This window comes from Lepisma saccharinum, chromosome 1, assembly GCF_977018435.1.
Source record: "Lepisma saccharinum chromosome 1, izLepSacc3.1, whole genome shotgun sequence".
Lineage (NCBI taxonomy): Eukaryota > Metazoa > Arthropoda > Insecta > Zygentoma > Lepismatidae > Lepisma > Lepisma saccharinum.
In genome coordinates, this window is record NC_139229.1 from 175,348,083 (window position 1) to 175,365,864 (window position 17,782).

The 17,782-nt window shown below is 39.1% G+C and overlaps 2 protein-coding genes across 2 annotated transcripts in view; one reads left to right on the forward strand and one right to left on the reverse strand.

Moving 5' to 3' along the window:
* LOC146004374 (uncharacterized) overlaps positions 1 to 16,444 on the reverse strand; it is a 55,296-nt gene extending 38,852 nt beyond the window's left edge. Inside the window, exons 1-2 of the mRNA XM_083143177.1 lie at positions 16,353 to 16,444; positions 8,130 to 8,262 (exon numbers count right to left, since the gene is read on the reverse strand). Of these exons, the coding sequence (XP_082999303.1) occupies positions 8,130 to 8,262; positions 16,353 to 16,406 (187 nt within the window). The 5' untranslated portion in view covers positions 16,407 to 16,444. The remainder of the gene's footprint in view (positions 1 to 8,129; positions 8,263 to 16,352) is intronic.
* Positions 16,445 to 16,476: 32 nt separating this feature from the next.
* Positions 16,477 to 17,782, forward strand: part of LOC146004382 (interleukin enhancer-binding factor 2 homolog) — a 29,479-nt gene continuing 28,173 nt past the window's right edge. The window contains exon 1 of the mRNA XM_083143189.1: positions 16,477 to 16,609. The gene's annotated coding sequence lies outside the window, so the exon portion shown is untranslated. The remainder of the gene's footprint in view (positions 16,610 to 17,782) is intronic.

The following is a 17,782-nucleotide window of genomic DNA, read 5'->3' on the forward strand; positions in this document are numbered from 1 at the left end:
CAAACAGAGTCCCCCCTGTAGGTTAGTTCGGTGCGTAAATAAAAAAAATGATAGGTTAAGTTATATCACTTAGGATCGTAAAAAAATTAAAAAATCGTAAAAAAAAAAGATAGGTTAAGTTGTATCACGTAAGATCGTGATATACCTACCAAGTACGAGTGGGGAAAAAATGAGTGCGGTGAAAATTTGTACTAAAACATCGCTAAACGCTATAACATCGACAAAAAATTGTCAAAATATCTCAAAAACTTATATTCGATTGATAAAAAAAAATACCTACAAAATATGATCCTCAAATAATAACGTTCAAACAGTACCTAAATAAAAAAAATGATAGGTTAAGTTATATCACTTAGGATCATAAAAAAATTAAATAATCGTAAAAAAAGGATAGGTTAAGTTGTATCACGTAACATCATGATATACCTACCAAGTACGAGTGGGGAAAAAATGAGTATGGTGAAAATTTGTACTAAAACATCGCTAAACGCTAAAACATCGACAAAAAATTGTCAAAGTATGTCAAAAAGTGATATTCGATTGATAAAAAAAGAGGATACCTACTAAGTACTATTTTGAAGCGCCTAATATACACTACTCTACTGTTTGTATAAATTATGGGAAATTTAAGCAAAAAAATATAATTGTTGAGACTTGAGAGTTGTTTCCTTCATTTGATCGTAGGAAGAGGTTTTCTGAGACAGAGTGGGATTATTTTACACATACATGAGAAAGGGTGGTTGTTTAAAGATAGAGACGTATTTTGCACATTTTTTAAAAGTTCAGATAAAACGAGAATTTAGCCTTACTCTTATGAAAAGAAATAACGCAGTACAGGGAAAGAATAACTCTTCACATTTCTCGCACCTGGTGGGATGCAACCCACATGCAAAAGAGTATTGCAGGAAGTCTATGAACGAGGATGAAGAGGGCTATGTGAAATTTGACTTAGCTGCGGGTGAATTAGTGGGTTCTAATATTCTTAAGGTTGATATTGGGTTTTAAGTCCACTTGATTCACAAATAGGCTAAATCGCGAACCGACCTACAGTTTAAAGTGCAATCCGATCCACTTTGTGCCTCCATTGGGTATCGAACGCGAGGACCCTTGGTTACAAGACCTCGACGTTATTACTACGTAATCGGGGAGGCACCCAATTTACACAAATACGTTGATTCCAATAACACGTTATATGTATAATCTGATAATGATGCACTTTTGGTGCATCTAAACATATTTTTTCAACTATAGCATGTCTAAAAGAATCATTGAAGTTGGAATTTTTATAACTTCAGGAGGCACGGCTCTGTAAATGTGCGATATAAAATATATGCAGGTTTGCCTTCCATACGTGGTGGTTTTGTCACGTTTCTTCGCTTCGTACAACATACACTTTTGCAGGAACGGCTTCTTGCATCCTCCTGGGGCATTGCTTTAGCTAAACAAAAATATATTTCTTTAGCATAATCTCACGACCGGATCAAGAAAGTGTGGGGCGTTACCCCCACACCCCCTATACTCCTTCATGGCGTGGTGCTATGCACAGGGGAACACTTTACCTTTTTTTAGCATAATCGAGGGTTACTTTTTTATGCCGAACAAGGATTTTATTGCGATCATACGGCTTTGAATGACAGTATCAATGAAGATTTATGTACACTACTACTTATAATAATGAGAATAAAATATTAATTAGGAATTTTATTTTTCGTCAAGTGGACTTAACATCCTTTTTTGTTATTTAGCAAATATTCAATTCATCACCTTTTTTGACATTAAACTTCTTGCCAGGACAGTTGTTTTTATACAAATTTAGGCGATCTTAACTACACGTAAGCTAGATATTAGCTAATATTCGTGCTGTTATATTACTATTCTTCTACAATCTTTGTAACATTTCATGCAATAACAATAATAGAATTGATTAATTTACATATTCAAGTGAATAGACCTATGAATTATATTAATGTATTAATTTAAACATTTGCTTAATTGTTGTCGTTAATGTTATTATTATCATTTTTCTGAAACACTTGGCTCGGACACCCTCCCCCGACATATATTTCTAGATGCGTGCCTGCCGAAGGATAAATTAGATCAAGCGGTGGTGGTATCTGACTTAGAGGCTAAAGAGAAAACAAAGAAGTATGTGCGTCATAAGCTGAGCATAAGAAGCAGCACAATATCACAAAGAAACACTTTTTGAAACTTATGTCATAGAAGATGTTTAATAATATTAAAAACAATAAATGCTTTCTATTTGTAATATACTAAGTATTGAAATTTTAAATAGTCTTTTGTGTTCGTACTACACATTTAAAAACTTTTTTGTTGCTCCCGAGCGCCAAGCTTAGAATTTAAAGAAGAAATGTACATTTTCATAGTGCACGGAAGTTCGACATTCAGAAAGAAAGAAGGTCTAGTGGAAAACATTTCAAAACTTCCAAAAGGTATAGCAGTAATGAAAAGAGCATTCTTGTATGGAAGCCAGAAAAACCACAAGGTAGATTTCATAAGATACCTAGGAATCAGTAACCAACAAACTGCATTTTTAATATTAATGTCCTCATGATTAACGAACCTTATTTATTCTCACCACGCAATGGGTAAAATACTTGGAGCTTTATCCCACTTTCCGGAAAAAATATTTCGTGTTTCTGCTACTTTTGACTTTTGTTGGCATGATATCCCGGATCACTTTTACGAGATGAGACGAGACAAAATGAGACGAGACGAGACGGGACAGAACCCTTCGAGACGGGACACGAGACGGGACAAACGAATATTTTCGAGACGAGACACGAGACGAGACAGCATTTTCACGAGACGGGACGGGACAGACTAAAGTCTCGTCCCGTCTCGTCTCGTGGGCAACACTACTTAGCTGCCAGCGACAGGCGTGAATATGTTGCTTGATGAGGAAAAAGAATAAAAACGGATCTTGAGACATTTTGCCTTTTGAACTGCACGTGAAGCGGAACTCTATTTACCTCCAAATGAAAGCAAAACGAGGCTAGCAACGTAACGATCGGATAGGAACTAGCAATCAGTGTAACAAAAGACAGCTCTGGAGGATAACAAGCACCATCAACCAATCAGCAAGGATTTATGCACATAGTTACAAGCAAAAGCGGTAAAAAAGGCCTCTGATTTAGTGCCAATACTAGAATGCAAAATGGAAATTCTCCAGGCAGCAACTGGCGTGACTGGGTTTGTGTCCGTTGAAATCGAATGTAAATTGTACACCATGCTTTGGCATAATGGACTGAAATATTCACACTCACTCCAAACGCGTATTGCCGTGACTGGACATGCATTTTGTGTGTGTGTGTGTGTGTTGAAGTGACACAAGCAAATAATTTCACAATCGAAGGAAAGTTTCTGTCACTTTGGTGGTTCTATGCTGGAGTTCCGGGTTTGTTAAGGCCCCAAGGGAGGGGCAACTCGGACACTAGCCCGATGTCCCGCGCTTCATGGGACCCGCGTCAGATAAAAACAATACAGTCAAATCTAGTTAATCCGGACCCCGATAAGCCAGATTTCGCTTAATCCGGACAGGCAAAAGCCCCCCCCCCAAAAAAAAGAGAGCAAAATGCAAGGTTTTAAATATGACTTCAACAAGAGAACTTCTCAAAGAAAAGGCAGTCAACGACCGATGAAATTCTGTTTCCCGCGAGATCGAGAATATGTGGGACCCTACCGTAGCACATTTTCATGACACTGCACAATGAAGTGGATATCTTTACCTTTATATTTTACGTAAGTTGAAAATATGCTGCAGACTCTCTAAAATAGGATTTTTGGTGTTGATAATGAATGGTAAACATTCTTATCATAAGTAAAAAAAAACTATCATCATTTTATGATTAGCTTTGATAATTATGTGTGTCAGGTAAAGGGGGGAGATAGCGAATAATAGACCTTTATTACTATTGGATGGAAACACGGGTCAGACACAGCAATCTCATTATGGATTTACCAATAAGGTATGAGTGCTAGAGTGCTGAAGCTGTTTCCTAGCAGACTTACGCTATCTGACGTGAAAGGACCGGCTGTTGATTACCTCTCTCATTGGCCGCTTGCAAAAATAATAAGGAAAAGGTTCACGCGCAATTCGCTTCAACAAAAGACGATCGATTCCAACCTCCTCGCTGCACTAACTCTTCTAAACCCGTTGGGCTTTACACGGATAGTTAACGAGTGTTTTGTACACCTTAAAAGCATCTATTGTCTGGTGTTTAATGTAAATCTCTTTCTTGTGACTTGAGCCCCACCTATAGCTCTAACAAGACTGTATTGTTTGCAAAATTTCTTTTCTTGTTTTTAAAGTCGTGCACAGTCACTTCTGCCCGTCCACTCAAAGCCATCGTAATCAAACTCCATACTTGTACGTAGCAGATTGTCTTTTGTTACAAGCTACAGGTGAGGGGAAAAATCCTTACTGCGTTCATGTTGGAGACACTTGAAGTTGGTTCTTCTTCTAGCATGAATATCTTTTTTTCTTTTTATTATTTATGCCGTAGGAGATAAGAAAGAAGAAAAGCAGTTGTGCTTTAGTACGTATGTGTAGTTCATATATGGTTAGGCGTTTGCCTCCTGCTGGTCACCTTGATTACAACAAGGTCGATATTTCTTCCCCCACCGCCTCACTCCTCGCCCCTACAAGCCTGCATAACTGCTCTCCAGTAACGATACATCACGTAAACAACCGAAGAAGCAGGCAAGTGTGCTATACAAAGGCATAGGTATTTGTTTCATACTTAATAACTCGACGTAGCATGTTTTAACAGTTTGGCTACTTGCAAGGAAGTAAAGAGAATGGTCGAAAAATTGCAAACGTTCACAAGATAAAGTTTATACAGCTGTACTTGCGATATCCTAGATTGTACCTAATGTTTTGTCCATTGTAATCCATTTGCTGTTAATTTTTGTTTGATTGGAGAGTCCCGAAACCATTGGAGCTCAGAAGCGAGAAATATTGTTTCTATTTCTGTCCTCTTTCTATTTCTTTTCTATCAATCTCTCGCTCTGTTACTCTATTTGTGTCTCTCCCACTTCTCTCTGCTCTGTTTCCCTGGCTTTCTTCACCCTTCTCTTTACCCTCTCTCACCCACCTTTCACGCCTCTGCATATCTGTTTCTCACTCCTGTTTCATCTCCCTCCCTCTCTTTTTTATTCTCGCTCTCTCTTTTACACTCGATTTGTTTTCCACGTTCGTATTTATTTCTAGCTTTTTATTTCTCCTCTCTCACACATTCTGTCACACATTTTTTTGTCTCTCTCTCCCCCCCCCCCCACACACACATCCTCCTCTTCCTCTCTCTGTTACCCCCTTTTCCACTCTCTACCTCCGCCTCTTGCTTCATCTTTTTCCCACTTCCTACTTCTCTTTTTCTCCGTCTCTTTCGTTCTTTTTAGCTCTCTTCTTACTCTCTCGCCTGTTTCCTTCTTTCCGTCTAACCTGCTTTCAACTTACATCTTCTATCATACGTGGCGGATAATTTTTACTGTGTATGAAATGTGCTTGAATACATTGTTCTATTTGTATTTTTCTTCTTTTACACTACTTTCTGACACTTTTGGCTAATCGTGACGAATTATGATAAAATGAAATTGGTGAAGAAAAGACCATGTATAGGGCAGGAACCGAACCCGGAATCTTCGGTAGTGAGATCTTCAGGCGGCCAAGAGGACATTGGAGATGGTTTCGCAACAAGACAGGACGGAACGTACAATTTAAAGTGGGATCCGAACCACTCCTCCACCGGAGAAGATGGGAGGAAACAACGTCACCACTACCCCATCGGGAAGACCTGTTCTATGTGTCGTCTCGACAGATCTCGAATGATGTGCCTCGTTTTGGTGCCGACTTTTGAAAGGCTATCTTGATCTCGTTCTAGTATCGAAAATCGAGATGGGACCGAAACTGTCTTGCCTTCTCCCTCGTGACTTGCCCTCACATACCGAGACGAAACGAGAGACTGTCATGCTTCGCCTCGTCTTCGATACCGTCCCCAAAGCCCATTGCTGTGGTATTCCTTTAGAAATCATACAAGTCAAAACAAAACACACAGTGCCTCAATTTCCTTCAATAAGCCAATGAGACAAGAACACATGTTTTCATAAACATTTGATGTCAATGTTCATGAAAGAAAATATGCTACAAAGCAATTTCATATTCCTTCACTGAATACCCTAAACCGCTCCTCCCTCACCGACTTTTCCCCGCAGCGAGATAGGAGGGGAAGAAAACTTAGCATTACGCTTATGGAAGTATTATTCCATGGCCGTATTTATAGTTTTTTTAGGGTTCAATTCCCCCTCCCCCGAAACTTCCGGCATTTTGTATTAATGGATGATCAGAAATCAAAATCTGTAACTCATTTTTCAAAAATGTATTCGCCTTCACAAAAATGCAATAGGGAGACAGACAATGCTGAAACGATCGAGCTAGATTTTTCACACATTTCGAATTCTGAAATTTGAGCCGAACATGTTTTATTCTCGTAATCGCAGCCCACCTGGGATCCCTCCATTTTCACTTCTGCTGTCCTCTTTCTAGTGTTGTTCCTGGATCAGACTAAAAATTCTCTTATGATTGTTCTAAAATTCCCGTCCCAACTTTTAAATTCTCTGTTTGATAAGGGTTTAAATCCCCCTTCATAAGAGTTCAAACCTAGGATCTCCAGGTTCGTTGCGTGTTACGTTCACTATCCTTCACCCAGCGGTTGATATAGTACATACATTTAACCTATATGCAGTCCTATAAAACACATACTTGTATAGTGCATAGTGGTTGTATATAATGCTGTTTGCTAAGTATAGGAACAATATGAGCGTCGGGAAGTATGATCAAACCGGTCACAGAACCCCCCCCCCCCCTCCCTGGAATATACAAAGTTTAGCCTATTGAAAATTACAAAACAGCAGAACGTTTGTTAGTTTTATCAGAAAGAAAATCCAGTTAGTTAGTATTCGAACAGAATAACCAAATAACTGCGTTAGATTGAATAATTGAGGTTACAATACAAGCACCAGGTTATGATGTTTTCTTATAATATTCTACCATTTAATTCAAAGAGTAACTGGTTCTAGTTTTCAAAATTCCAAAAAATAAGTTTTATGTGACTGGTCAAACAACATAAACTTTATGACTAAAATTTCTCTCTCTTACTTATAAAGCTTGTTCTTGAAGGTGCCTAAAATCTGTGCATTTCAGTACACACTGTATGAAACGAAAGAAAATTGAATACAGGGTGTTGTGCTGCATATTCACTCATCTGATGGATCGAGTAGAAAAGTCTCCTCAAGGATATAATGACAGTAATATTCTTATTATTATTATTACTATTAAATTTTAATTATTATTATTATAAAATAACTATTATTGTTATTACTTCTATTATTCCATTTTTTGAGACGTCAATGGGAACAATTATAAGTTAATCCCCCTGCCTACTGCCATGCATTATTCTACTTGTTCTCTTGGAATATCAAACTTCCGATGGCGTAGAAAAACACATGAACGGAAAAAGGGCACGTTAAAGAGTTAATTTGTCGTTGGACAAGTCAAAAACTGCCGTTAGATTAGCCGTAACTTGAAGCTGAAGTTGTTGCGTTTGTTTTTCCTCTATAAGGAATGTATGGGAATTCTGAAAATTTTTATTATTTTTTCAAATATTGTGTATAGCTTAATAACAATCAATTTGAAAAACCGCTTCCACTTGCAATATGGGGAGAAATTCATACTGTCTTGTATAGTTGTAGTTATTTTTAGTACCCGCCTGGTGCGAAACTTTCACTCTTCGCCTTAAATAGACACGATTCTATTCTCTATCCACTATTCAAGTAAACAAAACCACGTGACTTTTCTATGTGTCAGCCCTGCTGTTATTTTCCTGTACATCTCCAAATACAAGGTCCTACCACTTAAATATAGCAGCTACCTTGAGTGAGCTGTCCCTATCTCATGCACTAATGAGCAAGATTCCTGCGCAGCTGCAATTCGAACAACCAAGGGGAAGCCACGTGTATTTGTTTACATTGACTTCGATCTTAGAGCGGACAGAGAATAGAGTATATGCATGTCTTTAGACCCCCAATGGAAATAAGGACGCTAGCCAATTTACCTGAAATCGATGACATCATTGATTTCACATTGGAGATTTCGTCCCAGAGTTTGTCCGCGGGGGATGCCGGGACCATCGCAACCATCCCAATCAAGTTAGACAATAGGAACGCCACGAAGAGAAACCGGAATGCCTGAAAAGAGAAAACAAAAGAGGCGAAATAAATTATGTAAATGGCGTTACGAAATGAGAACAATGGACAACAGACTGCACGTGCCCAAAGTACACTAATTTTTCTCTGGTATGACGTCATTTTTTCCCTCTTAACCAAGGCCGGGACGAAACTCTTTCTCCCAAGAGAGAATGGTGTTGTATGCACACAGGTGTGCAAGGGAACCGTGAACAAAACTTTCCAAGCTTATGGGCCTGTCTGGAAGCTGCTAAAACTAAGAACGAATAACTTTAGCCGCTCTGAACATGCAACTGAATATAACTAAATTCCGCCACTACATGCTGTGCTAAGCCGGCTTCCGTGGCGGAATGGTTAGAGCAGCGCGCTACGCGCCAGGGGTGTAGAGTTCGAATCCCGGCCTGGGCATATGTCTTCTTTGTAAGTGTCCCTTCATCAATTTCATCATATCATCCAGGGGTAGGAAAATACAAGGTGCCAGTCGCCTAGGCGTCTGAATTTCGAAATTCAGCTTTTTTTCTAATATTTCGAACAGCTTATGGAAATTTTCATTCTTCTTAAAAAAAATAACGAGTACAGTATATGTTCTTTAATGTGTGTGTGTTTTTGTATCACACATGTCATTAAATCACATTAATAAACATGTCATTTTAAATTTTTGCACTGTTGCTAGTCGAATTTTAATATCTGCAGTGATATGGTAGAGTCGGCCATGTTTAGAATGTATTGCATAGCTATTCATACTGTTACCAGTTGAGCCTTCTTTAAGAATGCCACTCCGGCACAAGAATTAGTAACTTGTAACCCAATCTTGTGCTAATTAATAAATCATATGTTTTAAGGTCACATTTCAAAATGTGTAACTTTATCTTAGTTGGATTCAAGGCTTTCGGGAAAAAAATGCTAGCCCCTGAGAAAAAAGGGGCTGGCGATTGATTTTTTTTTGTTATCTCTACCAATCATTATCTTCGCGATTAGCCAAAGGTGGTAGAAATGCGAACTAAAATAACCCAAATCAATCAACATGCTCTGCCAACTTGACTAAGCCAAGCGTCAAGCTAAGTTTGCAGCAGGTTTTATGTATCAATCCGCGCGAGAACTGAGCTCAGAATCTTCCGTGCCAGTCTTGCCTCAACCGCCGAGCTGCTTACATGGTATAGTGGAACCACGAGCAAAACAACTTGCGCAGACCCGCGGCTCCTGTGCACCGTACCCCCCGCGAGTAGGGGAGGGGGAGAGTGGACAATGCTTCCTTATGGCTCGAGGTGGAGGGAAGAAGGGAAAGCTGCGCGGGGACTTCTCGTCCCAAGGTTTTTTTCCTTGTGGTCGATCTATAGACACTGAGAAAATCCACAGTATTGCCAACCGCACAACACATCAAAACCCGCATGCATGTCAAGTGGAATGTATTTTTGCTTCTCTTTGTCTCCTGAAACATGACATTTTAGAAGTACTTTCTGCGCATAGATTATTTAATAAATGTGTCATTACTTAATATAAATGCGAAATAACTTCTAAACATGAGAGTATGTGTGTGTATTTCGAGCACGCAAAAAGAAAAATAAAAAATATAAAAGTAAACAACGATAGGCTCCTCTAGACAAATTATTGTTTTTGGTTTAAGAAATACATTTATGAAAAACTTGGTTGCTTCGTTCGCAATACATCCGTTACTGTAAGACACACGCACTTCAAGTTATACCAGCAAAAGAAGCATGATTTGTTATTGGTGACAATCAGGTGCATTGTCTGCTGCTATTACTCTGGTTTCAATTTATGAATCACTTCACTAAACCAGGATTCAAATCTTGGTCTGTCTATTTCTTGCTGATAATTAAAAGAACAGTAAATATGCGCCTTCAACAAAGACTTCATTGCCGCCAGTGGGTGAAACAATAAGCCTCCCCCTTCCCCTCTTCTTTTCTCGTCGGTTTCTTCAGCCCTGGCGGTGGTTTTGCACGGTGGTGTCCTTCAATGTTTGATTCAATGTATGTCCCCGCTCCATCCCCCACTGAGATAAAGCACCTCTCGTCCAAATAATAAACATGTTTCTTATCACGGCGATATCTTTTAATACCACGGAGATTATTTTGTCGTCAAACAAACAATCGTACCCTCTTCCTAAACTTAAACCGCAAATCATTCAGCACCCGTGATACAGTTCGTGCGCACATTGACGGCAAATCACCCCACGCCCTGTTTTACTTTGATCATGTTGTCGCAAGGAGGATTATGCATTTAAAACAACTTGCTTGATTTGAAGAGCTTTTCCCTTGATGAAGCCCACAATAACACTCGGGTAAAACCGCGCGCTGAACATGAGACCTCGATTCAGCCATTCTCGCCGCTGTGTATATAGCACAAGCGGCGGCTCTGAGGGGAGAGCCGCCGTGCCATGGCTCTTCCCTCAGACGAAAAAAAAGCACTTGCTTCGCCAAAATATAGTTAAATGAATACATTTACGAACGAGGAGATTCAAATCTCGTAAGCGTTCGAGCTTACGGCCCCCTCAATTCCTGCGCCGCATCCCCAGCTGTTCTCTCTCTTGCTCTGGGCCAGCATAGACTGACCGTTGCGCAGAGGCATGTGCGGAGGCATGATAAAGTATCCGCAGGGAACGAGGAAGGAGATCGTAGCCATAAGACAACCAACCGTGCCCCTTTTCGACTGGCACGATGCGAGAGCTCTCGCATTGTGTTGACATAGTTGAAAACTTCATAGAGAAGTGACTAATCCTGACCGATTTTAATACTCGTTGGAGAAGTAATTCACGAGAAAGATACTTGCCTGCCTATTTGGGAACAACAAAGTTAATATCTTCCCAAATGTATATAACCATTTAGATAGATGCGTCTAAGGAGCCATCCAGACTTTTTTGTTATCGATTTCTTCCTTAAGAAAAGATATATCCCTTGCTCTCACGCACACAGACACTCACGTGTTGCAACTGACGTTGACAATATTGAAGAAATTTTCTGTACAATAGAATTGTCTAAATATCAAAGGGAATTCGCATCACCAGGCGATGTTTTTACTTTAATATTTGTGAAAAATTACACGGAAAAATCTATCAGTATAAGAATTTCACTTGGAGATATAATTCAATTTCTTGCATTGAATTTTAAAAATTGTAGATCTACAGTTCATTTAGCAGATAATCATATTCCACTTGTTAGTTACATCGGGTCTACCGTGCTGGGGTTGCAAATTATAAACAAAGCAAGGCGAGAATACCGTGTTCGACTCGGGGTCTCTAATTGTTCAGTGTTTTTCTTTTTAAAGTGAAAGTGTCCGATGGTGTGTGAAAGGAAGGATAGAGTCAGATTAGAGCATTATTACGTACATTAGAAGATGAGTCAGATTAGAGCATTATTACGTACACCGTTTTCCAAGGTAATATACGATATTAAATTAAAAGTTAAACAAATTGGCCGTCCCACGCCATACATACATCATACATACATCAATTCTTTTTTTTATATTCTTTTTTTTTAAAAAAAAAGTGGTAAAGGTCACAGGCGTCGAAATTTTAATAGTCGCACTTATTTCTTAGAAACTCTGTCCGACCTCCGTGCACAGCATGCTACGACGCCAGGGATCACGGGTTCGAATTTCAGCCTGGGCATCGGTGTTCTTTGTGAGTGTTCACTCATCCTTATCTTCGCGATTAGCCAAAAGTAGTACAAATGCGAAGTAAAATAAACCAATCTTAGGAACTCTGAATTTTTGTCTGCAATTTTAATAAACAAAGTTTCATTAAAATTACCTCTTTCATTAGATTTATATGACATATGCTAGCAAAAATTTTTCGATTTATTGATCACGTTGGCACTACCCATCACACTAGCTGCCAGCCGCCACTGCATAGCACCATTATTAATCAATCACGGATTCCACGCGCTCTTGATTTTCAGCGATTCTTCAGCGCAATACAAACTCCAGTTAGCGAATCTGCGGATCCTAGTTCGTCTGCACAGTGATTGCAACCGATCAAGTACATACCTGCTAATGGATATATTATTTTGTCTATATTTTACAAACTAAATAACTGTTTTCTTGCAAGTATGCAGTTGTGTCGGAATAGAACCCGTCTCAGTGGAAGTACAAGTTAACCAAAAAAGTTCTTGCCGTTCTAGAGCAGTGATAAACAAAGAGCAATACAGTGGACGGTACGTACCTTTAGGTTTCGAAGTAATCTCCATCAGCATCCAACACCTTTTGCCAACGTTCCTGTAGCTGCACAATACCCTGGTGATAAAACTCAGCGGGCTTGGATACAAAGAAGTCCGTGAGTGTGTTCCGCAGGTCTCCCTCATTTGCGAAGGATCTCCCACAGAGGTGGTTGTCGAGGGAATGAAACAGGTGGTAATCTGTTGGTGCAAGGTCCGGTGAATATGGTGGATGGCACAGTGTCTCCCAGCCAAGTTGCTGAAGGGTCTCTCGGGTCCTCTTTGCCACATGTGGCTTGGCATTGTCGTGCAGGAACAGCACACCCTTGCGATTCACCAATGCAGGCTCCTTCTGCCGCAATTCACGGTGCACCCTTTGCAACTGCTGAGAGTAGAGGTCAGCAGTGATGGTCTGACCAGATGGAAGAAGCTCGTAATGCACCACTTGCCGACAATTCCACCATACAGAGAGCATAACCTTTCGTGGGTGCAGAGGTGGTCTTGAGGTGTGAGGAATGGCGCAGTGGTAGCGTCGTCGACTTGTAATCAAGGAGTTCCGGGTTCGATTCCCGGCGCAGGCACATAGTGGTTCGGATCCCACTTTAAACTGTAGATCCAGTCCCGATTAGCATTACTGTGCATAAAGTGGACTTAAAACACCAAATCAATCAATCCAAATCTCTCACATGTGCGCGCTCCTTTTCCTCCAAACAATTGTTCATGCATCTAAGACAGAACTATTTAGCAGCAACAGTCTGAACACAGAGAAGATAAAATTATCTTCTCTGTGGTCTGAAGTATATATTTGGTCTCACTTCTTTCTCTGGTAATTTACAATGCATTACAAAAAGTGAGAAAATAGCGAGCAAAAAAAAATACATCCATTTTTTCTTGCAAATTGAAAACAATATCGATTTAATAGGGTGCCAATAATTCCACGGGTTGCCATGGCAATCTCTTAATTTTACAACTTGTTTCATTTAGATCGTTCGGCGCCCAGGACTGACTCCAGCCGCCCCCTAGGTACGGCTCTGAACTTGATGAGACCGTAAGAATAGACGCTATTGCGAGCAAAGCGAGCATGAAAATTTTACGAAATGCATTTCTACTTGCATAAAATTTGAAATCGAAGGGGGCAATTGCCCCGTGTGGCCCCCCTGCAGGTGCAAGAAATACATGAAAGCTAATTCCATATTGAGTATTCTTTTGTCCTGCTACTATTAGATTCTGCTAGTCTTGTTTATCCTTCACTTCAATGTCACATGTCACGTCCGTAGCCCTCAATTGTCTCTATTAATACCTAGATTCTCTGGTAATAATTAAGAAAGTAGTTTGAATGTATGCTCTAAACATTTGGGGTATGCCAACTAACAGAAGTAGTGACGTGCGGTGACGTCGACACTTGGGGTAGCAATCAGTGGAGTGCTCAAGGGTTGGTTGGTGTGGCTCATACCCCTCCCCCCTTTAGGACCCAGTATTCCTAAAAATAGAACGTCAATAACAGGAAAAGATTGCAAAATGATGAAGGAGTACTAAAAAGAAATACAAGTAACCCCCACCCCATTTAAAAAAAAAAGATTTGATTTGACTACTAAGCCAGAGATCCTGGGTTTGAATCTCGGCATGGCCATGGGTATTCTTTGAGTGTGTCCCTTCATCAATTATATTGTGTCATCTTCTCGATTAGCCAAAAGTGGAGGAAAAGCTAAGTAAAATAAACCAAATCAAGCAATCAATCAAATATTTGACTTGATTATTGTTATTTAGCGTCGCTTTTTTCTCACATTTGGTTAATTGCGAAGATGTTACGATAAATTAATGAAGGGGCAAACACAAATAACATCTATACCTGGGTAAGGGTTCGAACCCGGAACTCCTGGTGTCCTAGCACGCTGTGATAACCACTCCCTCCTGGTTGGTTGATTTGGTGTTTTAAGTCCACTTTATGCACAGAAACAAAACAGGTAACAAAACACACTTTTATTGTAGTTTCTCCAATAATATTAATTTGGCTTCTTGAGTTCTGAGATACATTTTTCATTTCAAATTATTTCATTATTCATTGCAGAGTACAACACAGGAACAAGAATGCATGCTCATCACGGGTTCGAATCCCGGCCTGGATTGTTCGAGGTCTCTTCACTAATTTCTTCACATCATCCTCATTTTCACGATAACCAAATGTGGCAGAATTCAAAGTAAAATAAACCAAACCAACAACAATATGAATGTGCGTTCTCTTGCCCAAATAAATACATCCGTTGGAGACCAAGAGATTAGTATATTTAAAAAAAACACTACTAAAACGAGAGCGAGAGAGAGACCGAGCCTGTAATTTAATCATTTTATATTCCATATTTGGAAAAAAAAAAGAAAGAAAGAAAGAAAGCATAACATTATTGTCTGCGCATAACACATTCCCATTTCATAAATAATAAAACTACATCCCATATTATACATACATATTGTACAACGTGTAAAATGTTGTGTAAATACAGAGAACATAAGTACTGCAGAAAATTTTCCCTTGAGTTCTTTAGAGGATTTACAAAGGAATCGAATAGAAACCAATCCCCTATCTGTCCTGAGGGACCTGAAAGCACGGGCTTTCAACCATTCCAGCGGGTGGCAAGGGGCAAGGGAGGTAGAGGCAGAAATCTTCGCTTTTCCTTAGGAAACCCGTTTCTACCTGGAACTGCTAAGGCGGAAGAAGAGCGAGCTAGGCCAGTTTTGTCCGCGGATCACACTGAGGGACGAGAAGCGTATGAAAAATAAAGTGTTGCATATGAACTGTGGCTTTAACAAGACAATAAATATTGTGATTTGAAAATAATTAGAGATGTGAGATTGATTAATCTATCTCTGCTAGACTAGCTACTCCTCAGTGCACGTCACTGAACAGAAGCTACTATGGCATGTAAATGTAGAAAAGCGACGTTAAATTAGCAAATACCAACCGAAATTAACTTTGTTTTTATATTTATATGCATTGTTCTTTCACGAGTTTGGCGGATATGGTACGGATGTAGTTTCCAATAAAAAAAAAATGCATCAAGTAACTTACGGCGTTAAAAATAGCTTTTTTATTTATTGACAGGTCATAGATGTACATCTTATTATCGAAATATCGATTGCGCCAAACATAACTTCACTGACACGAATTAGAAAGAAAATAATAATAATTGTCGACCCGCAAGTGTAACACAAGGGCCTCCCCGATGGCATAGTGGTAACATCGTCGCATTGTAATAAAAAAAGGCCGCGGTTCGATATCCGGTGCAGGCACGTAGTGGTTCGGATCCCACTTTAAACTGTAGGTCCAGTCCCGATTAGCCTTTATGTGCATAAAGTGAATTTAAAAACAAATAAACAACTGTATGTAACATAGAAATAAAAAGCACATGGATGAAAACTGAGTATCCATGCAAAATCAGGAACGCGCGCAATTAGTGAATTTAGCCTTTCCGTGCAGTAATATATATTAGAATATATATATAGTAACAAAATAGTAACTAATAAAATAATTAGAATATATATGCATTGGCAACATTCATTATTTTAATTGGAATTACAATTACATGTAGCTACGCGACTACGCGCGGCGTAAATAATTTTTGAACCCTTTTAAGACATATTTGATGATAACGCCTCAAAAAAGACTTCCGTTGAGTATTTACTGCTATTGTTAGTTCATGCATGCATGAAATCCAATGCATATGAAGACATGCTCTATCTGTGTTCATGCACTGTTGTAATTACGTACTCTATTGTATGAATTTGTATTTGAAGCGGGGATTATCAGTCAGAAATATATTGTTATGCATTACAATTTACAAATGAATAAAAGCTAGTATTTGCAACGAATTATTTCAATTTTTTTGTAAGCATGGAAGCAGGTAAGTTGAAGCATTGAGTTTTTCTCACCTGTGTCTTTTTCCTTGCATCCTGGGTCATTGTTAGCTCGCAAAAAACTAGCATTCTTGAGAATGATGAACAGACAGGATGCTGTATTTTTGTAGAGGCGGCCGCAAGATATGAAGTCTGTGTTGCCATCTGTTGGATGAACGTATAAACTATTTGGCGTCTTCTGTCTCTGACACCGGTAATCGGTATTCGGCAAAGAAACAAGAAAGCACACCAACTAAACCAAGCAGTCAGCCATAGTAGAAAACGTGGTACCGGTAAGTTTATTTTTATAGCTTTTGTAGTGTGTATCATAAAACAGTATATGTAATAGCATTCTGTTTAAAACATGTGGTTGTAACGTACATATAAAAATCTTCGTAGTATACATTAACTGTAAACGAAGCAGGATTGCATATGAATTTTTTTCATGGATGCAATGCAATATTACTTATACATGATTGAAATGTCATTCTCTGTGTAGAGAAAGGGAGAGAGTTAGGGAATATTGATGAGTATCTAACTTATTAAATGATGCAGTCACGCAAAAGCTTTACTACGGGTGATATCGCGGATGTTGAAAATGTCAACAATGAGATGAAATTCGAGAGTGAAAATAATATAACAGGATGCTACCGAAAGGTTGAAATTGTTAATGTATATGCGCAAGTTGGCTGAAGAGCGTTAATTTTTTTCAATCAGCATTATATTATTATTATTGTGATTATACAATAGTAACTTTCGGACAATACATATAATTAAGAAGACAACTGCTCACTGCATTTTTCCTTTGCAGAAGTATTTTTTCTGGTAACAGTTTTATACATCGGAGACACATTTCTTGAATTTTATACAAGAAACTACTTACGGAAATGAGTTTCTCCAAGGTTTACAACGTTCGTCGAGGTATTTTGTTTAATCGTGGAATATATTTGACCAGGAAGTCATGTATTTTTCAAGAGAAATATCTCACCGACGCACAATTGCTATTGCTTTCATTTGCTTGCCCTATGACAACCGGATGCTGCGTATGTTTGATGACGTAAGCCCCTGTCAGTGTTTCAAACCCCCCTTTTTTTTACTATGCTTGTCTAACGTAACCAAACCTAACCTAACCTTATCGGAAATGGTTCGTGGGGTATCGGTCAGCTACAGTGCATAATGGTTCGTGGGGCTATCCGTCAGCTACCAGTGCATAATGTATAATTTCCACCGGTGACTAACACTATAGTAGGTATTTTTCGGTGAAGAAGGTTGAAACACTGCAATGTTGGAGAATAGCTTGCAAGACAAGTTGCTCCAGAATACCAAAACGCTGGAGAATAGGTTACTTCAGAACACTGAAACTTTGGAGAATAGGTTACAAGATAGACTTGATCAGAACACTGAAACGCTGCGCAAAAGTTTACAAACAAACTGTGAAGTTTGGGGCACAAAATTGGTTAGGTTGC